Raw genomic sequence first — 27,715 nt, 5'->3', positions numbered from 1 at the left:
TTCCACTGGAACTGGGAGAAGTTCTGCAAAAATAATCCATGTTTTCTGTTACAGTGTATGTGTGACACTGCATTGACATCTTTCTTCTAGGGTAAATATTTTTCCACATCTGAAAGACAAAACAAGTACCTTAATAAGTGGGAATAAATGTATCTGGAAAGAAGACATAAAGAGCTCCTTTTTTTTTTTTTTCCTTCTTCTTGCAACTGGGACAATTTACACTTTTCCCAGGAGGTAATTTTTCCTCTCCAAAACATATATGTGAATAATATGAACTACTGTTTATGAGAAGCTGAGTGCTTAAAAGCTGCTGAATACCTCAGACTGATTTTTAGGAGGGTTTGGGGTATTCTCTTTTCCTCAATGTACAGGAACATATGTTGCCATCAGTCTCTCAAGTCAGGGTGAAAATGCAGATCTCAGTTTATGCCTTAGTTTCTGATCTCTTGGTTGGTCTTGGTAGGCATCTGTGCCTTGGAAAAGTGGATGTGAGATACAAGCCTTTTCATTGAGCACATTTTGCACCAACGTAAACCTTTACAGAGGAACCCAGGCGCTGGCAAGCCACGTTTTCCATATCTTGCAAAGTGGAAAATGCAGCAGGCTTTTTGTCTTGCTAGCCTGAATGCTGTGGCAGCATGGTGAGTTATTGCTGGTGAGCTGTATGGACGCTCTTGGTCCAGGCAAAGTGTCCACGAATCCCAGCAGCAATTATGGAGGTGACCCAAGACATGCAGCATCTCTGAGAAGTAGGCTCTATCTTCATGTGCACACCTTGCATTCAGGGAGCAGCAGGAAGAGAGGAATGATTGCAGGTAGTGTTAAGGACTTTGAAATAAAACAAACCAACTCCAAACAATAGGATGGTTATAAATTCCTTGTCATTTTCCTGATAAATGGCAACTAGGGAAACTAAAACGACTCCAGGGGGTCCTTTGATTCTTCCATGTCTCCAGAACATTTGACTTAAAATGTTGTACAACTAGTAAAATGGAAGCTGCTTTTTTAATAGGCATAAAATTTTCTATCTTGTCCCCCAAATTCGCAGATTCCTCCCACAGTTCTCTTGTTTACTTGGTGTCAGGCCATATGGAGAATGAAAAAATACCCAGAGGCCAGGGTTTGCTTAGGAAATTTGCAGCATGAAGGCAACGCAGGGGAAAGAGAAGTAGTTTCGTTTGAAGAAGCTGCTGAATCAGTGCTAGAAACAAGAGGCATTTGTCAAAAGGTGGTAATAAGAGGTATAGATGGGTGTAAAAAAGGTGACTGTAATTTTCTGGAGTACAATTAAGCTACAGCCAGCGATGCAAAAAAGTTCCTGCCCTGTTGGAGGGGTATCTAGCAAGATGTGGAGCTGCCGTTTCTAACATAAAGCTAAGGGACCTGGGTAGGGTTTCTGTGATTGCCCTGTAGAAGAGACAGATTTATACTTGAGCTGATGCAATGCTGTTTCTCACTGCAAATTGTGACTCCAGTAGTTAGTAAAGGTCTTCCTTCAAGAAAGGAGGGAAAAAAGCAAGGAAAACAAAAAAAAAAAAAAAGAAAAAAGCCCCCACAACCCTAAAAAAAAAACCCAAATAAAACTAAGGGCTCCTTGTTGCATTGACTGGAAAGGTCAATACCTAGCATTGAGCTTCACGACTCACATGAGTTTGGAGCGAGTATTACTAAGACCCAAGCGCCAAGAAATCCCAAGATTCAATGTATAATTTAGAAAGAAGAGCTCATGGGCTGGATTCCTGGGAAAGGAGTAATGCATGACTACATGGGTTTGTTTCCCTCCTTTTTCAAGGCTACAGATGCATCTTCTTTTACACATCTCCTTTTCTATGTCACTTCTTGTGTATCACCTGGGCCTTTAATCTGTCTGGCAAGAAATGACAAAATGTCTGGCAAGAAATGACAAAACTGAAGGGACCAAGAAGTTGTTGTGAAAGTTGGAAAAAAAACCCAAAACATGAGCAAAAGAACACCAACCAGAGCTTTAATGATGTTTACCTCTTTCTCCCCTTAAAATTTTCATATCCTGACAACTGACATTAATTGAATGGGTTGAACAGGTATTAGATTTTTTCTAAGGTTTTTAGTCTGAATTGACCTCATCCCTTAAGTGTGCCAGAATGGGAACCTGCATGTTTCACCCTTGGGTGATAAAATGAAACTCAAAATGCTAAATGCCAGACACAATTTTGCTGCCCATATGAAAGGAGTGTGAAGAGGAGAGGAGGTAGAGTTTTTCTGGTTTTGGTGGGGTTTTTTTGGTATGAGCCTCTTTTTGCAAATTGTGGGAGGTACGGACACTGCCTAGTATTTCAGCTTTTATTTGGGAGTTTTTAATTTGGTTTTCTGTTGTTTCTCCCCCAGGGTGGCACTGACAATTTGATCATGCCTTCTTTTGAAGTTTCTGTGCTTGGTAGGCTCAGTGCTTTGCCATCCCCCAATCCAGAGATGTGCAAGTCAGCTTCAGGACTTGTCAGAGTTGGGGGGAAAAGCCCATACCAGCACCCTGCATTCCCCACTCAACCCCTTGTATCGTGGTGCTTTTATTCTCTTTGGTGATACCCCAGAAGGCAGTATACATTAGGGGAGGTTAAAGTTGGTGCTCACAGCTTTTAGCTTCCAAACCAAGTTTTGAATACTGGTTATGAACCTAGAGCTCTCTAGGTTGAATATTTTCACTTCTAGTTTTTGTTTCCAAGTTCTTGCATAAAAAGGAATTGGCCACAAGGATATGCTTGGCCATTCAAAGCAAATGCTTCCTTACAGACAGAAAGAAAACATGAGCAGATGAACACTAAGTGTGTCTGTTCCTTCCCCGACTTCCAATTCCTTATAATTTTGGATTGTGACTTGTGATTTTGAAATGTCTCTTTGATCCATTGCTCTTATTCTATATAACGTGGCCAGGGCTGTCCCTACAGCCAGAGAGACTATTGATTAGGCCAGTGCAATTGCTTTTTGAAAGGCACATTGAGCCTAGTAAAAGATTTTTGTTGAAAGTGAAGTTTTGGATGATATTCAAAACCTCTCCTGGAAGACTACCCATTCACACGGTCCAAGCTACCTGTGATTTCCCAGCCAAGCCACCTGTCTGTAAGTAGCAAGGGTGAGGACAACAAAGTTCATTAATAAAATTGGGGTTTTTTGGTATATGATAAAACTAGTCACTTGCTGTGATAACTGTCATCTTTCAACTAGAAAACACGAGAACGTCCCAGCCCACTGGATTATCTGTTATCCAGCAAAACAGCCCAATGAGCAAGCGTATCAGCTCTTATTAATCTTTCCATAAAATTAAAGAAATTATGGGGCTTAAGGCAGTCACTAATGAATCAATTTTAATTTATGGGCTCAAATAAAATCCTCATTAAGACTGACAAACTGTAGCCCCAGGTAAACATGAAGCATTTTCACTGCAGTGCTAAATGAGTTCTGTGCTGAATGTCATGGCTTCTGCCAGAAGAACAGGAGGGTCAGGGGTCCCATGTCACATCAGAGGAGGCAGCATCTTAGAGAAAGTAAATGCAGTGGTATTGCCCTTAGGAGGTCTCTTTCTGGCACATGAAAGCATAAAAATCAAAGACTAATTACTTTCTCTCTGTCTCTTTTTTTTTTTTTTCTTTAAACAAACAAGCAGAGGATTTTTCTCCATAGAACCACTGTTTGTGAAGTTATTTTGCATCCCCCAAATACACAAAAGTTGTATATGGAGGTGATTGTACCACAAAAAATAGAAGCAAATGCAGGTTTCCACCCATGCACAAATCAGCCACCCATGGACATGAGTCATATGTACCATAGGGAAAGCATCTCACAGGGCCTAACCTGTGTGTGTGTGTTCTTAACCTGAAAGATGCTCGCTGTAGTGGGCAGTCACTTCCTTCTCTATGCGGTTGTACAGCATGATCTTCAGTGAAAACAACATTCCGTTTTGGAAAAAATACATGGTCACAGGAGATGCATCCATGCTGGGCAGAATGATTCAATACAACTTAGCCATTTATAACTAATGCAATTGTGTTGGCTGTGTATGAAAAACTACTATTTTGGTTTCTAGACAGCTTATTTGTTGTTTGGTTGTTTGGTTTTTTTTTTCCCCACTCAAGCGTTGCTGTTTCTAGTCTTTGCTCTGCATTAAACAGCTTTATTCAAGATGACGGGTTTTGTGGGGACACTTTATAAATATTTTGTAAAATATTTGTTATGCCTGCTATAAAATATACAATGATTATTTTTGCCACAAATGTTGGTTTAGTCTTTGCATTTCGTTTGGTGGGGATGCTGGTATTTAAGGTTAGTTGAGGTCACTGTGATAGAGTTTGGGCTTCAAGAATTAGAGGGCTGTGTACCTGTAATAATTTTTTTTTTTTTTTTTTAAATCTTCCTCTTTGTTTGGTTTTAAAGAAATCCCTCCTGGTGCTTGGAGAACTGCTTGGAGGGGAATGAGCTTTTGGCAATAAGCTGACGAAGACATCAGTGTCTGCCATCAGCCTTTGCATGCTCTCTGGTGAGATTCCCCAGCTGATGCTGAAGTCCTGTTGCGTCTGCACTCCTGTTGATGCTGGAAGGGCTGCTCAACCTCTTGACCTGTACTTCTGTCTGGACTATTTTCTCACTCTGTTTTTTCTTTCTTTTCAGATGCAGTAATCGGACCCAATGTGCAGTTGTTGCTGGCCCTGATGTGTTTCCAGACCCTTGTCCGGGGACGTACAAGTACCTGGAAGTGCAGTACGAATGTGTCCCTTACAGTATGTATCTTGATATATTTGCGTTAGTTTCCTTAATAGAGATCTGATTTATTGTGGAGACTGGGCCAGCCTTGAGCTTGTCTTTTATTGCCCAAGGGCAAGTAAACGCTCGGTGACAAACCACGTGCGTCATATGAGACTGAGCTGATAAGATACGAAAATTTGTCCTCTGTGCAAGGTTTGTGCTTAGGTTAAAAATATCCTAATAGTGCCCCATGTTTTACTTGTTGTACAGTGTAACAGTGACATATCACCTTTTGGAAAACACTTGGGAAGCCCTGTTAGTGAAAGCAGACCAGAAGAATGAAGCACTATTGCTAGCTTATAGCTTCTTTTTCCAGACTTTTATGCTTGTAATCGTATAGCAGTGCACTTTGACTGACCTATGTCCATGTAATCTGTGACATTTAATAAGTGTCTTAAGTACAGTATTGTATTGCCAAGGAGGTAGAAAGCTAATGTTTTGGGAAATTTGATGTTTGATGGTAGAAAATACTAATTTATAAGCTTCCAAAGATATGAAGGCAAATTACAGGCAAGCCATTTAACCTGAATTTTTGAGGGTAGCAAGACAGTCATCTGGGATTACAGCAATATGTGCAGAATAGGAAATGTCAGAGCTACAAAAAATTAAGCGCACCTCAGAATTTGCTTTCTGTAGACACCGAAGTTTGTTAGACACAGTTACAGTCCTGTAACCAAAAATGGCATTACTCAAAAAAGAAATAACAGGAATACTAGGAGTGCACTTTATATTAGCAGTCATAAAGGGCTGAGCGGCGAATAACAGCACTATGTCTAGGTTTTCAGTTTGAGCAGGCCAAAGCTTATAGCACACCTCCCAGAATAATAAAGCAAGTATGGGAATGGACGCTTCCAAGCCACAGAGTTGTATTGAGAGAGCATCAGGAGACTTCAGTTTGCTGAAACCCAGGATCTGGCTTGAGGACTAAGAGCATCTTCTTCGTTTCCTCAAGCACGGGCTGCAGGAGAGCTGAGAAATGACAGGCACGCTGTCTGGAGGGGAAGTGAGAACTTAACAACTCCTTGGGTGGTCCCCATCCCTTGTGCAGGAGGTGGCCTCCTGCCTGACGCTGCGACATGGAAAGGCTGTGCGGGGTGTTGCTTCTTGTGAAACCGTAAGGTGAGGGATGCAGCTAAGACCACGTCTCTGAGCAAAGGGGACCCTCTGCTGAGGGACTCTGTCTGCTGGCAGGGTGCTTGGCATGTCCATATTTGATTTTTCTAATAAAAAATGTGAAGCTTCTAAATGTAGTGATGGAATATTCTTTATGGGGTGAGCTATTAAACCGTTGGAAAGAGGGACATCAGGGGCTTAGGGTCTGCCCTAGCAAGCTCATACCAAATTACCAGTTTGGAGTTTTTCCGCTCTAAATGAGGTCTCTCATTTTACAAATGACACTGTGGATGGGGAGGGTGAGGGGAGATCGGTTTCTACTTATCATAGCAGGTTGTATTTCCTTGTGATTTGTGATTTGCATGAGGTATGCTGTTCCCTCCTGAGACTGGGCTGGTGAAGCAATAGTCATTACCTAGTACCCCTCTGTAGCCTTTGTTGCATAAAAAACAAAGAGGAATAGTGGTGCCTTGTGAGAAAGGTAATATGTGCATATTATGCCCTGAGGTGTTAATTTTCCCTGTATACAAGATGTAAAATAACTCTTGTGAGAGGTTGCTCAGTACCAAATGTGCAGTAGGGATTGAGTATGTTTTAAGGATCTGAATGCAGGGCGGGAAACAACGACAACAAGCCATGCTGCCTTTGCAGTTAAGTTAGTTGCTTTGATGGCCGTTTCCTCTGTATATGAATGAAATACAGTACCTCTGCAAGTAGAGTTATGGGGGAGAAAACAAGGGGTGAGAACATTGTAGAACAGGATCGCATCTCCTGGGCTTTTTGTTCTGCATTGACTAGGAAATTTTGGGTCAAATCTTTATGCTTTGTTATTCAGTGTAGCACTAGTGAAACTGGTTGTGTTCAGGCAAACTGTCTCCTTTTATCTGCAGACGTGGAGTAGGAAACCTAGGGTTACTATCTATTCTTCTCCAACCTCAGTCTCTGCCTGGCTTTGTTACTGCTTCCATTTCTTCCCTCTGAAAATGGTCAGCTCAACTTTGCAAATGTTCCTTGCCTGGACCCCAGGAGTGCCCCACAGGTGAAAGCCATCCAAGCGATGGGGAAGGTGTCAGCTCTGGACAAGGAGGTCAGCAAGGGTACAGCTGAACCAATGCTACACCTGGTGGATGAAATATGTTTCCCTCTTGATGCCCTTGGTGATGCTTCTGCCATTTGCTGTGGGTCAGCTGGTCCCCTTGGGTTCTTATCACAGGGTGCACGTGCTTCAGCCCCTCTAGCTGAATTTGGACTGTTACCCAAGTCCCTTCAGGTCCAGCTTTCTCAGCATCACTACCCACACTCAGATGCCTTGTATGATGCTTCACTGGAGGAGAGGAGTGGGCTCTACGGGCTCCCTGGCACTGCCTGCTGCTGGGGAAAGCCCTTCCTCGGCTGCTGACAGTGACTCGGTAGCTTCATGCACCAAGCCCGTGGTGAACAGTGGTGTCTGCCTTATGGCCATCTCCTAAAGAAACACAGCAGTTGCAAAACAAAGGAATTAATATTTCAGCAGGCACTTGTACTTGTGTGCAATTCCAGCTTGCTTCGTCTGCTTGGATGGGCTACTTCTTACAGTTTCGAATTAGTCCTTATGGATGGAGAAAGACAGTTTACCCAAGCGCTGGCTCAGCAGCAGAGGGGAGTGTGTGTGCATCTCAGGAGAGCAGCATTTAGGAGTCATCTTTAACAGATGTTGTTAGGACTGACCTTAGGTGCTTATGCTCAATATAGTGCTAGTGTATACACTCCCTCGGAGAAAAATTACAGAAGATTTAAAACTCTATTGGGTAGCCTACTGCTCTTGTGATTTTTTATTTTTTATTTTAACTCTTCCACCACTAAGTTGCATTATTTTCAAGAAGAAAGCATCCCCCTTTCCTCTCAGGAGGGGGAAAAACAAACCTCTTCTAACTTCAGTAGCTCATATATTTTAAAATGTCTTTTATATTACCCTCCACACCGCATTCCTGTGTGTTCACTAGAGATACCCCTGACAAGGAGAATTTCATGAGCCTGCAGTTACTCTCGATATATGGGGAAGACAACAGTTGATCATGCAGATAGCAAGGTCCTCTCCTCATTTTCCTGACCCTGTAGTCAGTTTATGTGATGGCAGATGCTGTCTACAAAAATGGACAGTCATTCCAAGGACCTCTGGACTTTTTTTATTGCCCTCTGATAGTGAAAAGCAAGTGGAAAGCAGGTGATATCAGCAGGTGAAAAGATACCAGGCCTAATTTGACAGACTTCAGTGACATCAGATGTCCTATTTTTCTGATATGAGAAAAAGTCACCAAATTAATTTTGTCTTTCTAAAAGCAGGCCTTACATGAGGTGTTTATTTCTCTGACACCTGCTTTAAATACTGTCCGTTTCTTTCCAAAATACTGAAATTACTACTCCAATTTTCTTAAATTGAATTTTCTTTTAATCATTACTGACCAAGAGAGGTTTTCCATGGTTTTCTCTTAAATATGTACTACTGCGGACCTGCAGTTTGCCATTACTGGAGCTGTGGACACATGGCACATTGTGGAGAGGTGTCTGAAACCGCATTTTAGGCTGCGTTATGCTGTGTGTAAGTATGAGAAACCTCACTTTGTGAGGGTCCCTTTGATCCAGTACTCACTTGCTATTTCCTAGTGTATCCCTTCCCTCTCCCTGTCTCCCTTTATGGAGCAGTGTTAAATGGATAATGGGAACAGGAGAGGTGGAGGTGGTTTTGTGAAGCTAGGTCAGCACTCTCATTGCAGAAACACTTCAGTATCTTATTCTGGTGCTTGTACAGTCCTGTTGTCATGGTGCCAGTGCAGTGTAATTTTTCTTATTTCACCTTTGTAAAATGGAACTTCCCCTTTTACTCATGAGCCAGCACTGTAAGCAGATGAGTGATTTGTCCAGTGCTTGTACACAAGACTGGTGACAAGCAAGAGTCCAGTTTTGCAAGACCAGTGGCAGTAAGAGAACTGCTGAGCTAGCTGTCATGGTAAACAGCCAGATTTTCTGTTGATAATCTGATAAAACTGAACCAATGTGTTGGTTTTCCCTATGCAAATACAGGCTTTGTATGCATGTAACACTTTACAGCTCAAACCATTCATGCTTTAGGAGTCCTACATGTATTTCTGAGATGGATGAAGAGAAAAACCAACCCAGTCAAGGCTGACAAGCCTCCTTCCCTTCACTCTCCTGAGCACACATGCTCTGTAGGCCATGGCAGCAGTGCTGCCCTTTGTGGGTGACACCCCAAGTCAGAACAGAGGGAGATTTTCCCACATGTGAGCAACTATCTCCCACTGGCTTTGAAATTAGGGATTGTCTGCATTTATATTTTATTTCAGTTTTGAAAAAGGTGTGAGTTGAAAGTGCGGAGGTATTTTGGAATACTTTTTCTGTTCTTTTCACCCTAGAGACAACCAATCAGGCTCTCAAGGATCCAGCATGGTGTTGGAAAGCGAATTTAGCTAGATGAGTCAAATTTACCTTCAGTTTTTCCTGAGCTTTCAGTTCCCTTAGGTTCTAGGTTTTGGAGTTCACAGAATAACTTCTGCACCGTTGTCCTTCAGAAGCAGTCTGGTTTTTTTAATAGAGAATTGGAAAAAATAACTTACAGGGCAGGACGAAGTGGAAGAAAGGTGGGTGTTCAATGAGGACAAGCCCATTGCTGCATTGTTGGAGGCAGGAGGGAGTGAGATGGGTGCTGCGGACATAGCATATACCACTGTGATGATAATTTGCCTTTCACCCAGGCGACAAGTCTTCCATCAGCTTTTAATATTGGGAAGATCTATTCAAAGGGCTGTTTCTTGCAAGGTGAAAAAGGTTTTTGGCTTCCAAGGAAGGACAAATCATCCTTCTTTTCCATTCTTTTGAGTATATGGGCTAATAAATGTTATGAAGGCACCAAAGATACTTGGTGCTTAAAGAGATTTTCCTGCTTCTTTAATGCTAACAAGGGGAAGGAAAACAACGCTTGAACAGGGTTCATCTTTTCTTTTCTTAAGACTTCTTAATCATGGAACCTGAAATCACATTTCCCAATTGCTGTATTGATGGAAGGAAAGGTCATTTCTTTGCTAGAAATACTCCTTTTATTGCCGACGGAAGAGTAGATGGGCTCACATATCAATAAAAGTGGAGCGATGGTAAGTGTGATGTGGGAACAGAATTCAATAAAGTTTTATTGTATCACAAGTGGACTGAAGTGCATTTAAAAACATTAAATGAAGGCTCACAATATCTGCTCGGCTGGACCTTAGGGCCATTGAATAGACAGATAATTGAATAATGACATTTTTAAGAGAATACAAGCACTAGAAAGCAAACTGATATTTTCATTGCTCTAAGACTGCTGGTGGAAAGGGAAAGAGGGGGGAGAAGATGGGAGAAAATTGCAATCTGAAAACTATTTAATGAGACCACTTTTCCCAAGAATATGGTTCTTAATTATTTCTGGAGTGTTGTAAGACCATTGTGTGGCCTCCAGGCTTTCCCTGTGTGCGTTTTCTTGCCACCTTCCCTATCAGTTGAGAAGCAGCGTTTGCCCACCAAAAGCAGTGCTGTGTTTTGTTGAACAAATGGACTTGCAGCTTCTCCAGTTTTCTTTTGCTCTGTGTTTTTGTTTTTGGTTTTTTTTTTTTTTCTTTTCCCCAGAGAACTTGGTCCCTTGGGCCCCACGGTGAAAATGGCAAGCATTCCCAAGGGATTAAACCTGGCTGTTGGTGCTTTGGTCAGTAACGAGTGAATTCCCCCCTGAAGCCAGGCATCCTTTGTTTTATTTAGTTAAATAAATGGTTTGTGTGTATGGGCTAGGAACAATAATTTAAAAAAAAAAACAAAAAAAAACAAACAAAAAAACCAAACAAAACCAGAAACAAGCAAACAAAAAAAACCCCACCAGACCTAACTACCCATTGTGATTATTTCTGAGCAAAGAATCTTTACTTTGTATCCGGCTGACAAATTGCCTTTCTTTGAAGGCATACAATTTCATGGGCATTGTGGTCACACCTCCTTTTTTTGTATTCACTGAAATTCCCAGTTTTACTTGTTGGTTCTTTATTCATGGAGGCCAGCAGGACTAGGGAAGTGGTTGTACTTCTGTACTTGGCACTGGTGAGGCCACACCTTGAGTACTGTGTTCAGTTTTGGGCTCCTTGCTACAGGAGGGACATTGAGGTGCCAGAATGTGTCCAGAGAAGGGCAACGAAGCTGGTGAGGGATGTAGAGCACAAGTCTTATGAGGAGTGGCTGAGGGAACTGGGGTTGTTTAGCCTTCCAAACAGGAGGCTGAGGGGAGACCTTATCGCTCTCTACCACTACCCGAAAAGAGGTTGTAGCGAGGTGGGGGTCAGTCTCTTCTCCCAAGTAACAAGTGATAGGATGAGAAGAAGAGGCCTCAAGTTGCACCAGGGGACATTTAGATTGGATATTAGGAAAAATTTCTTCACTGAAAGGGTTGTCAAGCATTGGAACAGGCTGCCTAGGGAACTGGTTGAGTCGCCATCCCTGGAGGTATTTAAAAGATGTGTAGATGTGGTGCTTAGGGACATGGTTTAGAGCTGGACTTGGCAGTGCTAGGTTAACAGTTGGACTTGATGATCTTAAAGGTCTCTTCCAACCAAAGCAATTCTATGTTTCTGTGATTCTATACAACAGCCAGTTCGAAAGCACCCTTAAAATAACCTGATATTACAGGGCTTTGCAAACCTGGAGGCTGAGCTATCTGCATAGATGTGTGCATCTTTTTCAAGAAGGGAGAAAAACTAAGTGCTGAGAGCTGGGGGAAATAAAGGTGTTTGAAAACTTGAAAGTAGCCTGAGATGAGGGAAAAAAGACAATTTTGTGAGACAGTGAAATAAATGACAACGTGGTTCATTTTTTAATCTAAGATGAATTTGGTTTAAATTAAAGGAACAAGGGGATTTCAAGTGTGTGTGCATACTGGTTTAAAGGTCTGCTGTCAGCAGGAGCACTATGAATTTTTTTTGTGAGGAGAAGTTAGATAAATGTTCAGCTATCTCCATAGTATGAAGGCCACCACTACCTTCTCCATCTATAATTTCCAGCATGCTCCTGTGAAAGGACAGCTCCTGCTGGCTTCTGTCATCTTGGTCCTTTCCTATAGGTTGTGGGGCACTTTATGTCTCCCCTTTGTGCCAGTATAAGCCCTTGTGTGAAAAGCTTTTCTTCTCTGTTTCTCTCTTCTGAGTGTTTAGCTGATCACATCCTGAGCTAGCTCACCGCTCTCCAGTCCCAGGCTTAAAATATTGAAATGCCTGTACCCACTGATGCAGTCAGTCTTTACACCATGTGTTGCTTCTGAGAATCTGATCCCCACACACAACAGGTCATGCTCCCAAGTATCTTTGAGTTGCACATGCTATTTTTATCAGAAAGCTCACTGCAGTGGTTTTGCTTAATTGTATATTAGATATGAAATCACAGAATCACAGAATCTCCTAGATTGGAAAAGACCTGTGAGATCATCTAGTCCAATTATTAACCTAACACTGACAAACCCACAACTAAACCGTGTCCCTAAGCACTATATCTACATGACCCTTAAATATCTCCAGGAATGGGGACTCCACCAAAGCCCTGGGTAATGCATTCCAATGCCTGATGACCCTTTCAGTAAAGAAATTCTTCCTAATATCCAATCTAAACTTCCCTTGGCACAACTGGAAGCCATTTCCTCTTGTTCTGTCACCTGTTACTTGATAGAACAGGTCGACTCACCCCTCTCTGCAACCTCCTTTCAGATAGTTGTAGAGAGCGATAAGGTGCCCCCGAGCCTCTTTATCTCCAGGCTAAATAACCCCAGTTCCCTCAGCGACTTCTCATAAGATAATAATCCAGACCTCTCACCAGTTTCGTTGCCCTTCTTCGCACACACTCCAGCACCTTGATGTTCTTCCTGTGGTGAGGGGCCCCAAACTGAACACAGTACTCAAGATGCAGCCTCACCAGTGCCGAGTACAGGGGTAAAATCACCTCCCTGGTCCTACTGGCTACACTGTTCCTGATACAGACCAGGATGCCATTGGCCTTCTTGGCCACCTGGGCCCACTGCTGGCTCATGTTCAGCCGGCTACTGGTCAACACCCCCAGTTGCTGAGCAGCTTTCCAGCCCCTCCACCCCAAGCCTGTAGCACTGGTGGGGGTTGTTGTGGCCAAAGTGAAAGACCCGTCATTTGGCGTTATTGAAACTCATGCAGTTTGCCTTGGCCCATTGCTCTGGTCTGTCTAAATCCCTCTGCATGGCCTCCCTACCATCAGGCAGATCAACACTTCCACCCATCTTGGTGTCGTCTGCAAACTTACTAAGGGTGCACTCAATCCTCTCATCCAGATCATTGATAAAGATGTGAAACAGGACTGGCCTCAGTACTGAGCCCTGGGGGACAACACTCATGACCGGCTGCCAACTGGGAATTAACCCCATTCACCACCACTCTCTGGGCCCGGCCTTCCAGCCATTTTTTTACCCAGCAATACTCATCCAAGCCATGAGCAGCCAGTTTCTCCATGAGAATGCTGTGGGAAACAGTGTCAAAGGCTTTACTAAAGTCTAGATAGACAACATCCGCAGCTGTTCCATCATCCAGTAAGCAGGCGACCATGTTGTAGAAGGAGATCAGGTTAGTCAAGCAGGATCTGCCTTTCATAAACCCATGTTGACACTGCAGGGGAAAAGAGTTGGAGTCTCTTGTAGCCTGGGCACCTATGAACTTGTCAGCTGATCATGAGGTGTTTTATTGCACATTTGCTATCAAAGTTGGTAAGGACATAATTTGATGGACTTGTATTAATACCACTCAGAAAAATAACTTGGTAGCTTACCAGCTGAACAGGTTGTTATGGAAGAGTCATTGCAGTGAGTAAGTGTAACTTCAGTTTAAGAGTCACTTCTCTTCCCATTATATTTTAAAATTGCACTCCTAATTAATCATGGAAGTGAGGTAAGCCTTAAAATGAGGTCTTACATTTAAGCTGGACATCTAAAAGCTTAGTAGTTGTTGAAGATCTTTCACTCAAGCACAGTGGACATCAAAGTGTTGCAGGAGGTGGTGCGGGAAAGTTTAATTTGCTCTCAAGTAAACAGAAGGATGCCCTAAACCCCTGTATACTCCTTTTTCTCAGTCCTATTATAAGAATTTCATTACCTCCAGACTTTTCATTTTTCACTCCAAAGAAAAATACTTTTTTGCAATGTTACAAAATGTTGGGGTTTGGTTTTTTTTAACTGAAGGCTGAACTAACCCATTACATGATGAAGTACAAGCGGAGAAGCCAGCAGCGTGCTCTGACAGGTGTCTGAATGGCACGGCATGTTGGGCTGCATGAGGTACAAATTAAACACCCATGTGGTCTGAACACCAAGTCTTAAGGCGAGAAAGGTGTATTTTTATTTACCTTTTTTTTTTTTTTTTGAGGCAAATTCAGAACTTCTTTTCCTGTTCATTTGGAAAACTCTAAGCATCTTTTAGAGATGTTGGACACATTGAACGTAGGTGAGAAAAACAGCAGAAGTGGCATGATTATTCTGGTGTGAAAGTTTGGGTATTCTGATGATAGATGTAATTAAGGAGGAGATTGTTTTTTTTTCCCTTCCAATTAATACTTAAGTACGTGGAAAGTTAAATGAGTACTGGTGACAAGTTCGCAAAAGTAGAATTCACTGACTGAAGGGAATGTGGAGGAGCATGGAAAGCATGACAGTAGGTTAACATTGATTTTTTTGTTTGTTTTTTAAGCAAGTACAGCTGGGAGATGGGTTCTTCCTTTCTTTAGAGAATGTAAAAAGGTTTCTGTGGTAGAGCAGGAGAGGCAAAATTCACATCTCTATCCCCCCCATCACCTCACACTCACAAAGTCTGCAGTGTGGAGATTCAGACTTTAAATAAGTCAGAGACTTTACTGTAGATTTGTTATGTGTTTCTCACATTTGATGTTTTTCTTGATGTAGAGCCCCACCAGCTATCTTTAGAGCCTCTATAATTGGTTTATAATGGCAGCTGAAGGTGGAAATCTGTGATGAGTAGTGTAACTTATGTCTTTATATGAAGATTATGAATATAAGGGACTAACTTAAATCCTTGTGTGACTTCTGTGCACCATTTATTCCATTGCAATCTTATCCCACAGCAGCTGAATTTTTAGTGAGAAAATGTATATTGTTGGTTTAGGTTTAGCCATTTAAGCTAAAAGTTGTGTAAAATCTTTCAGCCTGTTGCCTGAATGCCTTTGGCCTTTGAGTCTGAATCAAAGGTCATTAAATCACAGGGAAAGTTTCTTTCAGTGTCAGCAAACTTTGCATCAGGTTCCCGTAACCTGAGGCTATCTGAAGTCATTAGCTTTTTTCAAGAAATTCGTCTTTGTCTCACCCATTTCGAGCATAGTAAATAACTGATATTGTCTCAGCTGAAATGGAAGTTGTAACCATACTGGGCAGAAAAAAGAATGAAATTCTCAATATATTAATAAGCTACAGTTCTCCCCACCTCAGCAGCTGATGGTTCCACATCCAAATAGAAGAGCATCTTTCTAATGTCAGAAACAGATTTGTTATTTGCTTAACAAAGTTTTGCTAAAACATACCAGCCCGAGCCCTGCAAACATGCTTTTCTGGAGTACCAATGGGAAGAAACCACTGGCTTTAGGTCATTTGTACCAAGGCGTATTTTTCATCTCTTTCTGACATGTCTACTACTAGATATTTGCCATCAATTTGCTGTCTAAACATGACCTCATACTTCCCAACTGTCTCTGAACAATTCTGTCATCATTGAGAGGAATATATTTCTTTCCATCTTTAATAACCTATTGTATAAATTGCACCATTATGCCAAGCACCTTCTGGAGACATTGATATGCATTTCATACATTTTATGACAGATCTTCATGGAGATAATATTTTTATTTCCAGATTTTATTCCTATTATCCTTTCATTTATCTCTCAAGAAGTACTGCAAAGGTTTCTTTCATTGGTGCAAGCAGTGTAAGGAGATTAAGATCATCCTTGCCAGGTGCTATTATAAATCCACAAAAGAAATTAAATACTTTTGTTGGTTTTTATTCTGTCCAATGGGGAGAAGGGAATATGTGTATCCAGTGTTTAAGTTGAGGATTGAAGTTCATTTCTTCTAGCGCATGAGGGAGGAGGAGGGAGTGGGAAATTGGAGTGTATTAAGGCAAATCCCTTTAGTGTGTGAAATACGAAAACCCATCTTTCCAGATCTAAAAATACAACTTTGTTGAGGTTTTCTTATATTAAAAGGGCTCCCAGGAAGAGAGCCAAATGTATCTGAATGTATTACTTTTTTACTCATTTCCTTCACTTTCCTTGCTAACAATGTTTCCAGTTGACTTTTAATAACAATATAGGCCTGCATGAAACCGCAGTAGTTGTATGTACTTCAAACTCTGGCAAAGGATACAGAAACACAGACTGTGTAGCATTTGATTTCGGTTAGCTTCTGTTTCTGTTTCCAAGAGGAATTAAATGGGAAGAGGATTTGTGGGAGGCTAAAGCAAAGGGGCCCTCCCCAGGGCATCCTTTTTGTGGAAAAAAACCCAAAACCATCAAGTCAACTTATGCCTACTGGTTTCCTATGCCAAACCTCACCAAAAAAAAAAAAAAAAATGGCACGGCATGTCATTTACCCAGACTGATTGCCAGGCTATGCAGAAATGTTCTTAAGAGTTTTTTGGGGTATGTCTGGCTTTTGGGGGGTCAGGCGACAACCGATCCAGATTAGAAAAGATTTGTTCCAATTGATTTCCCAGATGTATTGCTGAGGGTCTAAACTAATCATCTCCTCCTCCAAAGTCTTATTCCCCTCCATGGCTAACTTAAATATGTCTAACATAGTTTTGAAAAAAATGCCTTAATCTCATTTATCTTTAATTTCTCTGTTCTTCTCTACAGGCCCACATAAAAGGATTTACATTGGGTATTTATCCCTTCAAATATCAAAAGCAAATTCCCTTCCAGATCTCAATTTTTACTGATAATCCTCAGATATGTATAATTTTAATTTACCTTGCAGATGACATCTCCCTGCTTTCTCTCTCTGCTTCTATGAAGGTATTATTCAGCAGCACCTCATTAACTCCCTGGGTTTTTTTTGGTTTTTTTTTTTTTTTTCTCTTGTGTGTATTGAACAGTGTCTATGAGTGAAACTATTGTCTTGTCCTTTGCTGGAGAGAGCATGCTAGTTCAGCAGAGGCTGGGACTAGCACATGGGTGTGTAATCCAGTCGAGTCCTTTCTTTTTATCCCTGGAGAGGCAGCATCATGCCTTTGTCCTTTTTGCTTTAAAAATTAATAATTGCACATATTTCAATTTAAGCTCTTGCAAATGCTTGCGGGACCACACAGACGCAAACTCATGCACCTGAAAGCTTCCAAAATCTCAGATGTTCAGATTTGCAAAATAATAGTTCTGCTAAACAGAACAGGAGCTATTGTACTCCGTGAGGTTTTGAAAATAAGCCCATTATATTTAGGTGCCCTAATGAAAGCTAAGCTCCCTTGGAAATCTGCCTTTAATGTCTGCATATGAAACACTCTGGAGTTATTCCACCTATGTTACTATTTAAAGCAACAAATTGTGCATTTAAGTGCTATTCTGAATGCAACCTTAAAAGGTGGTTCCACATTTCTACAGCAAAACTGAAGGGATGGGGGGGAATGTAAAGTCCATATAGCAAATGCAGACTTGTGTTTGAAAATTTGACCCTAAGGAGAAGAAAAATCAGGAAACAGCTCATAGGTGATGTTGGAGATATTTTTTTATTGGTAAGATTTGGCACAAAATACTGAAATTGTAAGATAAATGACTTTGATATTCTAGCCTCGCTCGGGAGAACAGAAAGGAGTGGCTAGTGGCTCTCTTCGGTATAAAAGTATGCTATATCGCTATTGGTGGTCTTTTTGTTATCACAGGTTGAAATTAGTCCTGCTTCAAGTATAATTGCTTTTGTATCCTGTTGCTGCTTTGGGTATTTATACTTTGGTTGGCATTGCCTGAAAAAGGAAACACTGTTAGTCGATACTCAATATAGAGCTGAAAATACGGAGGCATCAGCTATTAAAATGTAGCAGGGAAAATATGGTGGTATCCAAGTACTGCCACAGGTTTGACATGGCAGGGTACGTGTGCAGGGAGTGCCTGCAGTACATACAGGCACACCCAAGTCAGCTTTGGTATGGACTAGGAGATGAGATGCAGAGACATGAGCCGTAACACAAGGAATAATTTTACCACATGAATATTTGGGCGAGGCACAGTTGTACCCCTGCTTTCACTGGGGCTTTTCCCATTGAGACCACTGGGATGCTTACACCTTGCATGTTTACATTTTATATATGCTATATGCAAATAACAGAAGCCTAATTTGGGGGTCACTTTATGTGCTGAGGTTGGATTTTCAAAGAAGGACCATATGGGCCTTTGTCCATTTAAAGACTCGCTCAGAAGAGTGAGCGTGTGCCATGTACATTTTCAATGAAGTCAATAATTAAATATGTTCCAGATGACTCCAGTGGGGAGGATATTAGTAATTACCATACAGTGACAAATCTACATTCTGTGGCTGGTACTTTGAAAACAAAAAGTCAGCGTTTCAAATAGAACCCATTAAAAATATGTCCTGATTCATTTGTCACGTTTAAGTTAAATTAATGTCTTAAGTTTTCGAGGTTTTTTTTTTTCTGTCTTTTTTTTTTTGTATTTGCTTTTGTTTTAAAAAAAAATCCCAAACGGGCTTAATAAAGGTACAGTAGTTGTCTTTGAGCACATGCTTTTGATGAGAGCCCATTGAAACACTTGGGAGTTTTCTTGTGTCCTTGGAGGGAATTTGGATGCACAGAGTGAAACTGGTCAGTATTAAAATCAGTACAGCCTTGGTTATTAAACAGAGTGATTCATGGCCTTCAGATTTGTGAGTGGAGAAATTTGTGGTGCAGTGACGGTAACAGGGAGAGGTATTTCCAGTGTGAAAGGCATTTCTTTTCCAAAGAGGACTGCTCTGTCCTCCTGTCTTCTATCAGAGACAAAATTAAATGGCTATCAAAGTCTCAAACCAGTTCTAGTGTACACAAAACAATCATTCAGATTTTTTCCTTGATACAAGGAAAATTACAGAGCTGTGGTTCGTATATGCAGCAAGAAGACACAAAAGACCGAAGCTCAATTAGAATTGAAAATGTACAGTGTTGTGTCAGATAACAAAAAGGTCTTTTTTAACTATGTCATTAGCAAGAGGAGGTCTAAAGGAAACATTGGACCAGTACTTGTTGAACATGGTCACCTGACAAACAAGGATGAAGAAAAAGCAGAGGCATCCAATACATCTGTTTGCCTTGGTTTTGAATAATAATCATAGACTTTGGGCTGCCCAGTCCCCTGAGTTGGAGGACTACTAGTGTGGGAGCAGTGACATTCCATTTGTGGACACTGAAATTGTAAGGGACCAGCTGTATCAGCTGAATGTTCACAAGTCCCTGGCTGCTGATGGATTTCATCCCAGAGTACTGAAGGAGCTAGCAGATGTTACGGCAGGACCTCTTTTGATCATCTACCAAAGGTCTTGGGAGTGTGGCGAGGTCCCTGCTGACTGGAAGCTAGCCAATGTTATTCCAATCTACAAAAAGGGTGTGAGGGAAGACTTAGGGAACTACAGACCTGTTAGTCTAACCTCAGCTCCTGGAAAAAATATGGAGAAGATCATACTGGGTACTATTGAAAGACATTTGAAGAGTGTCTTTAAATCATCAGGCACAGTCAACGTGGATTCACAAAGGGAAAATCCTGTTTAACCAATTTGATGTCCTTCTATGATAAGGTCACTCACCTAGTAGATGAAGGGAAAGCAATGGATCTAGTTCTTCTGTATTTTAGTAAGGCTTTTGATACTGTCCACAGCATCCTTCTGGACAAGTTGTCCAACTGTGAGATGAGCAGTTTCACAGTGTGCTGGGTGAAGAACTGGCTGAAGAGCAGAGCTCAAAGGGTTGTAGTGAATGGGGCTACATCTGGCTGGCAGCTGGTCACCAGCAGTGTTCCTCACTATTGCACTATTAGCAAGTTTGCTGATGATAACAAACTGGAAGGTGCTGTTGACTCTCATGAGGGCAAGAGGCCTTGCAGAGGGATCTAGATAGATTGGAGCATTTGGCAATGATTAATAGGATGAAAGTTAACAAAAACAACAGCCAGATTCTTTACCTGGGTCAGAGTAATGCTGGGCGCAAGTATAAATTGGGAGAGGAGTGCCTGGAGAGCAGCCCTGCAGACAGGGATCTGGGGGTACTGGTTGACAGCAGGCTCAATATGAGTCAGCAGTATGCCCTGGCAGCCAAGAGGGCAAACCACATCCTGGGGTGCATCAAACACAGCATAACCGGCAGAACAAAAGAGGTGATTATCCTGCTGTATTTAGTGTTGGTTTGGCCTCACCTTCAATGCTGTGTGTGGTTCTGAGCCCTACAGTTTAAGAAGGATGTGACCGTACTTGAATGGGTCCAGAGGAGGGCAGTAAAGCTGGCGAAAGGACCGGAAGTCATGCCTTATGATGAGCAGCGGAGGACTCTGGGTTTGTCTAGTTTGGAGAAAGAGAGGCCAAGGGGCAACCTCACTGCTCTCTACAGCTTCCTGAGGAGGGGAAGTGGAGAGGGAGGTGGAGGTGCTGATCCCTTCTCCCTGGTATCCAGTAACAGGACGCATGGGAACGGTTCAAAGCCGCGCCAGTGGGGGCTTAGACTGGACATTAGGAAGCATTTATTTGCCAAGAGGGTGGTCAAACACTGGAACAAGCTTCCTAGAGAGGTGGTTGTTGCCCCAAGCCTGTCAGCGTTTAAGAGGCATTTGGACAACTAAAATGCTTTAACTTTTGGTCAGCCTTGAATTGGTCAGGCAGTTGGACTGGATGATCATTTCGGGTCCCTTCCAACTGAAAATATTCTATTCTATTCCAAAATAAGCCTTGTGTATCCTTGCATTTCAATAGCTCTGTTGACACAGTCAAATGCTCTGCACAGTCACACAAATATCTAGCAATTTGTCTATTAAGTGTTTGAGGGAAATGGTGGCAAATTATAAAACTTATTTTTGCCATGGGAAGATGCTTATGCTTTGCAGTGACTCAATAAAGGGGCCTCCAGAGCACCATGTGTGTGCCTGGAGACAGTTGGCCATCGTTGGGTATAATGTATGGCAAGGAAAGGTCCAACGAATTGCTTTGCAACACTTCTTCATCTGTACGTCAATACTCATGTTGAAATGAGTTTTCACAGTCAAGCTCAGCCCAAATCTTATCAATTATGAATGGCTGCAACAGATGGTATGTATTACTGTTTTTAAGTGATATGTTTCAAATGAGAAACACATGTTGCTCAGCAGCTTTAGCTGCCACTTCTGAGACGGGAACCAACTCCCTGACCCCTTCTTCCCCTCCACTTGTTGGATAACATCCTATTTTAATTACCTGAAAGTGAAGACCATGAAACTGCATGATGGAAAACTGTGAGCAAACGTCAATTCCGGTGTAAGAGGATCCTGCTCTTTCTCAGCTTGGTGGGAGCTGCACCTGTCTGGAAAAGGGTGAAATTCATGTTTGCAGCGCAAGTATTGATCAGCTTTTCCTGACGGGCCTTGGGACAGGGAAGTTCTGCAAAACTTCTTACCTGAAGTTTCAAGACGTTTGTACAACGTTACTGCAAGGGGATGGCTGGTAACCTAAGATCAAGGTGTATTATGATGATGTTGATGGGTGCTTTGTCATGTCCCTTGCTTTGCAGAAAATACTGTGTATTCATTCGGTAAGCCAGTTTTCCTTTTGGTCTGCATCTCTCACATTGCTTTCTTTTAAAAAAATAAAACAATTTTTCTAAATACAGCAAGTGAAAGGTTATTGTGGAATAAAAGCCTGGCTCTCGAAGATCAATCCAAATGACAGCAATGCTGTAATTCATTTGCATCCAGATGATGGCCGCCCAAGAAGTCCTCAGAAACTGGACCAGCAATCCCAGAGACAACATTGTCTGAGCATTTGCCTGTTTTTACTACAGACATAATAGTCTATGCACATGCCTTATCTGGAAACAAATAAATTGTGTAAGTGTCTGCAGGATCAGTGCTTAATTTGGTGGAGAACAAGCCATTAAAAATCTTCACCGCTTTTACAAAATATGCTGCAAAAACATTTGCTGGCTATGATGCAAGATACATTATTAAGGCACATATTTCTAGAACAAATGAGCCAAAGGTATTTTGTGATAGTAGCCCTTCAAAAATAAAATCACAAGCATTTGCTTACTTTCTGATTTATAAAATTGCTACAGTGTCTTGGCTGAAACTGGGAGTAGAAATTGTGTATGTTCTTCCCCTGGCCTTCTAAAATTGACACTTAACATTCATAACACAGCAAAATATTCATTTCTGTGTCTTTAAAACCAATCATATTAGTTATTCACCTGCTGAATTTAGTGCTTATTCAAATGCACTCTCTGGTCTCCTTGAAAAGAAATTTTGGCTCAATTTCTTTAGTGCAAAGCCTGTCCTTAGTGACTAGATAACACAGTGTTATCTTATTCTGTAACGCTTCACCATACAAAGCAATCTGAAACACAAGGAAGCATGCCAAGAGACACTGGGCAAAAAGCCCTTATGTAAAGTTTGAACTTCTTTCCCTTAACAGTGCTACATTTACACAGCCCTCTCTTCAAGCAAAGAAAATAAGTAAATCAAAACAAAGCTTTAAAGTTAACCAAGAAGTTTCTTAAGCACTACTTTTGATATTTATTTTAGTGGGAAAGAATCGTCTTTATTTCACTTTTATCAGACTAAATTAGAGGAATTCTGCAGTGTTCTTTGCTAACAGTGGAACAAACTCCTTGTGCTGTGCTGTTGGTCAGATCTGGATGTAGACAGTTTCCAGTAAAAGCCTATTTTTTGTGGTGGCATTCAATGCTCTTTCTATTCGATTCGAATCTATTCGATTCTGCCTGATCCTCTGCAGGAGTGTGGTGAGTCATGCAAGGCTTTAAGGATTTATTTTCCTTAGAGCTTAGGGCAAGAAGAGGCAGACTTAGGTACCAGTCGACACCTTGGCAGGAGGTGCACCTCCTGCTCCCCAAACCTTGCTGCTTGAAGATGCATGAGATGCATCTTTGTTCTGCTCTCCCACTTGTGATCATGCTCCTTGTGATTTGTGCTTTTGGTCCAGCACTGAGCTACTGCATTTAATGTGAAGTCGGTTACATTTGCCATGCAGTTTGCGGGCTGCATAAGTCTGAGCAGGTTGACAGACTCATTGCAAATCAGGAGGTGTGGGAAGGAGCCCCAGCTACCTAAGATTTGCTGTCTTTCTCATGATATCAGAGTCCATGGAAATTAGTTGTATGAATACTATTAAATACTGTAGAGATGCAAGCTATATGCAGAGAGATTATTTATCACTTTCCTTTCCCTCTGCCTGAATTCAGGGAGGTTTTATTGAAAATTCACGTTTCCTCTCCCTTTCTATTCTCTTTCCACTTCATTTGTCACATTCCTGCTTTTCCTGCTTACTCTATCATAAATATAGCTGCACAGCTGTGACTCTGGCTTTACAAGCTTCAGCCTCTTAAATCCAAATGCTGTTCCTTGCAGTCGACCTTGGGTTTTGGGAGCAGAGGCTCTCCTGGAACATGAGGCTCTGGGAGGATACTGGCTTGTAGAGCATTGGATTTACTATTAATAGGTCAACTCGGACTTTTTTTTTTTTTTTTTTTGGTAAGTCTTTCTCATCGTACAGGCAGAGAGTCCCAAAATCTGATTACTCCCAGGAATGCAGAATTATCCGAACTTAATGCTCATATAGCTTTTGTGGTACCAACAGTGTGTTTTACTTTAATCAATCAATAGGGTCAAGAGGCGAGAGTTTGTCTGGTAGGTATCACTGTTTGCCTGAAGTCAAATAGGTAGCCAATTAAGTTTTCCAATATTGAATGAGAAGAGAGTGGTAATGTCAGCTCTTCTACAAATGGATATTAAATTACATGATGTAAAAGTGGCTAAAGATGATTCACAGCAATAATATGTCCTAGTTATGTGTTTATTGCATTTAAAAGACAATTGGGGGGTTGATTTCATTGCCAGCTGTGTGGCAATGATCAGTAAGAAAGCATCAAACTGAGAGCAACTTCTGTTTCACAGCCCGCCGTGCGGAATTTCAGAAGTTCAGAAGAAAAATGAATTGTGTATGTAATGGATTTAAAAATAAGGAGAAATACGCCTTTATTGGAGACTAACAGTACATATTCACCGTAAAACTGTTCTTAACCTACAAACAAAAATCATACACAGAAATTACAGACTTGCTTCTAAATGCACCTAATTGCTCTGACCTACAGCTATATGACTCCTGATTAATGCTGGTCATAAATGAATGTCCTAATACGATTTTGAAACTTATGAAATTAGGGGTGGAAGCCAAAATTGTTACTTCCTCTTCAGACTGACATTTTTACTGCAACCATTAGTTGCAGTAAAGCTCTTTACAGGAGTGGTCTGTCCAGTGTCACTGTTTTAAAAATTTATTTCTGGAAACAATTACACATATGATAAGCATCAGTTTGAAAATTCAATTTACTGCATAAAGAATTTGGGGACACAGTTTTTCATAAAACAAAATAAGTCAATTAGAGCCTTCTTTTCGCAGCTTGCAGGTTTTCTTTCAAACTAAATAGCAATGATTGGTTTTGGTCTATAAAGGCATAGGCATGAAAGCTCCAAAGAATTATGTGCTACAGGAAATGTTGAATTGGAGGTACCTACGAGAAAATTAATGTTATAGGTTTTTTTCTTTGATTTTAGGTTTTATTTTGTACACGGCTTTTTAGTTCCATTTAAAGAAATGAATATGCAAATATCTCTTGCTCTAAAACACTTTTTATTTGAAAAACTAGAAATTATTTCACATGTTAATTAAAATGTAGCAGCATCCTGATGTATTTCTTCACCCAGTGCTGCAGTGGAGACATTTCTGTGGTGATATGTGGCAATTCTGTAAAAAACCATGGCAAACCGGATGATGCTCCGGACAACATACAAAGAAAACTCTGGCTTTATTCACTTGTGTTTCGAGATGGAAAAGACTGCGATACGTGGGCCTGAATTTTGGATTGGTGGATACTCCTGTTGGGCCTTTTGGGCAGCTTTTTGCCTGCCTTGAAATGAGGATGGAGCAGAAAACAGAATTTCAGCATTGCTGCTTCGACCTTTGAGCTGTCCTTTTAGCTTAAATCCAAACAAAATTTGGGGGCGCCTGTTCTGTCCTGCTTGTGCAGAGGGAAAGCTTCCTTAGTAGTTCAGTATCTAGAGGAAGAGATTTTCCAACTTTATGGTCTGCCAGACTGCAAACCTAATTGACCTGGACTTAAAAAAAAAAAAAAAAAAAAAGATATCAAGGAATTGCTGAAAATATAAATACTCTGTTGTGTGTACTTGCAGCATGCAATTGAACTAAAAGCTCTGAATGTTTTGGGCTGGGCACACAGAAGTAGTTAAGTGTTTTTAAAAACCTGATTGTGTCTCTGTAAGATTTAGTCTGCAAGAGATGATTCATGCAGCGTTGTTTGATGGTTATCCTGCTAAAGGTGCTTCACAGTGGACATGGCGTACTGCCTGCATTATTCCTGGCTGCACAGGCGACTGTGTAATTGTAAAAAGATGAGTGAGAAAAATTGCAAGCTTGGCAAGTGAACCTCATGAGTGAAATAATAGATAAAAAAATAATCTTCTTCCATTTAGTGTGAAGTCATCATTATTTAGAATTTTTGGACACACTTGCTCTTTTTATCCAGGAGAGCTAATCCTTGACTGTTTCACTACTAATGAAGCAACATTCACAAATTGTGTTTCTATTTACTTGGGATGGAATTTTACCAAACGTATTGATGGTAGGATTTCATTGTCTTTAAGCAAATTGACCAAATAAAATAATAAAAAGCCTATTGATTTCAGGCCCATGCATCTTTGATGATAAGTATAGGAGATGTAACCTGTTCCAAACTTCTCATAGTAAATTGCTTTTAAAGAATTGGAATTATATCAGCTGAAAGACATAGAACTAGAGTAAATAAAGAGGATCTGATTGTCCATTGTCTGTGTCCCATCATTTCTTTCATGTCCTTTTGCGTCCCTGCAAATCGTGGAACTCCTTGATACTGATGATACTGCTTTAAAGGATGCCATGGCGTGCCATATAGCATCCTAGGATAAGGCAAGCTCTCCATGATTATGGAGATCGTTTGGACCAGTTGCATCTACATGTTTCATATTTAAGTTGAGGGTGTTGCAATGTAGGGCGTAGGGAGGACAAGACATGCAAGGTTTTTCATCAATCCTCTTTTGGTCTTGCTAATGCCCTGACTCCCTTTTGTTGGATTTCTATCATCCATAAGGAAACAGCGTCTTGGCTTTACAGTGTGATGTTGATGCTTCAGACTGCATTTCTATTCCATAGGTATAAGATCTCCCTCTCCATTCCTCCGTCTGCTGGATATTACTTTTAGAAAAAGTAACAGATGTATCAACATTCTTCCTGTTTAAATTAGTTCGATCATAATGTCTCTCTTTCCTCTCCTCTTCCGCCTTCTCTCTTTAAAATGTCCAGTACAGGACTTTGACGTGAGCTGGAGGTTTTTTACAGGCTGTTGGATATCCCACCCACCTTTCCCATCTCCAACTCTAATATGTGTAATTCATCTTGGACAAGTTGAAAACTCTCTCTGCTTCTCCTTTGTTTGCCCTAAAACTGCACGGCAATAACCTATTATGGTGCTATAGATTATTTTAATTTTGGCTTACAGTTCCTGAATGTGTGTGGTGTTAGGAGTTGTTATTTTTTTACTCTTATCAAAGCTGCATTTATACACGTGTTTGCTTAAATGCACACATGTGTAAAAAAAAAAAAAATTAAAAAAAAATCCTTGTGTTTAAAGAATTTTCAAGGACTTTAAAATTACTTTTTTGGGTTTTTTTTTATAAAAAAAAACTTTCCCTTTCTATTTGCCTTCAAAACATGCACTGAAAACTGCTAAATGGTGATTCTCATATTCTCTGTGTGGAAACTTATGTACAAGAGACCTTATGTGTTACACTGTTGAAAATATAATCAGGAATGCTTTACAGAGCTGCAAAATCATTGCTGGATAAAACATTTTAACAGGGAAGCAAAGCTGTAATTGCCAGAGAAGGTCATGATTGCAAACACTATGTTGACTGGGTGTGAGCTGGATGAATCCTGATGATCCAGAAGGAACCCAGTTATGGCCTAACCTGTTGGCCACTATTTTCTGTCCCAGTTTTCCTCTTGTGAAGCATAGTCATTACGTGACTAAAGGTTGGAAGACAAAGCAGAAATTCTGATTATAGTCAACAAGCTCAGCATTCTGCACATTCAAGTCCCTGGTGTGATGATATTGTGTACAGCAGTGCCATTTTCCACTATCGACTTTGTGAGCAGGAGCCTTCCCTGACCTGCTCTATAAATAAAGTCCATGTTGCATGCAAAGCCCAAGTCCCCTTTAGATTTATTAACAAAGAAAGCAACAAAAAATAGCGTGCTGAGCCGCTCCTAGGGCTTCTCCCCAAGGACTGCACTGTTCAGAGCTGAAGTCCTCCTTGCACACCAAGTGCTCTCCATTTATCCCCCTTTGAGCAAGGGTAGCATAGATGTGCTTTGCAGAGCTGCTTAACCCTTTCCTGGAAGGAACTGTATCTCATACTGTCTCTCAGTGTTTCCTTTCATCTCGGTCCTCACAGCATGCATGCAC

General features: G+C 41.1%; 1 protein-coding gene across 1 annotated transcript in view; it reads left to right on the top strand.

The window, feature by feature from the left end:
• LPHN3 (latrophilin 3) overlaps positions 1-27,715 on the top strand; it is a 277,537-nt gene that overhangs the window by 52,606 nt on the left and 197,216 nt on the right. Inside the window, exon 3 of the mRNA XM_009884017.1 lies at positions 4,639-4,748. Within this exon, the coding sequence (XP_009882319.1) occupies positions 4,639-4,748 (110 nt within the window). The remainder of the gene's footprint in view (positions 1-4,638; positions 4,749-27,715) is intronic.

The sequence above is a fragment of the Charadrius vociferus genome, unplaced genomic scaffold (genome assembly GCF_000708025.1).
Source record: "Charadrius vociferus isolate BGI_N301 unplaced genomic scaffold, ASM70802v2 scaffold4, whole genome shotgun sequence".
Taxonomy (NCBI): Eukaryota; Metazoa; Chordata; class Aves; order Charadriiformes; family Charadriidae; genus Charadrius; species Charadrius vociferus.
The sequence above is the reverse complement of the archived record's forward strand: the minus strand, read 5'-3'. Positions and strand labels throughout refer to the sequence as shown.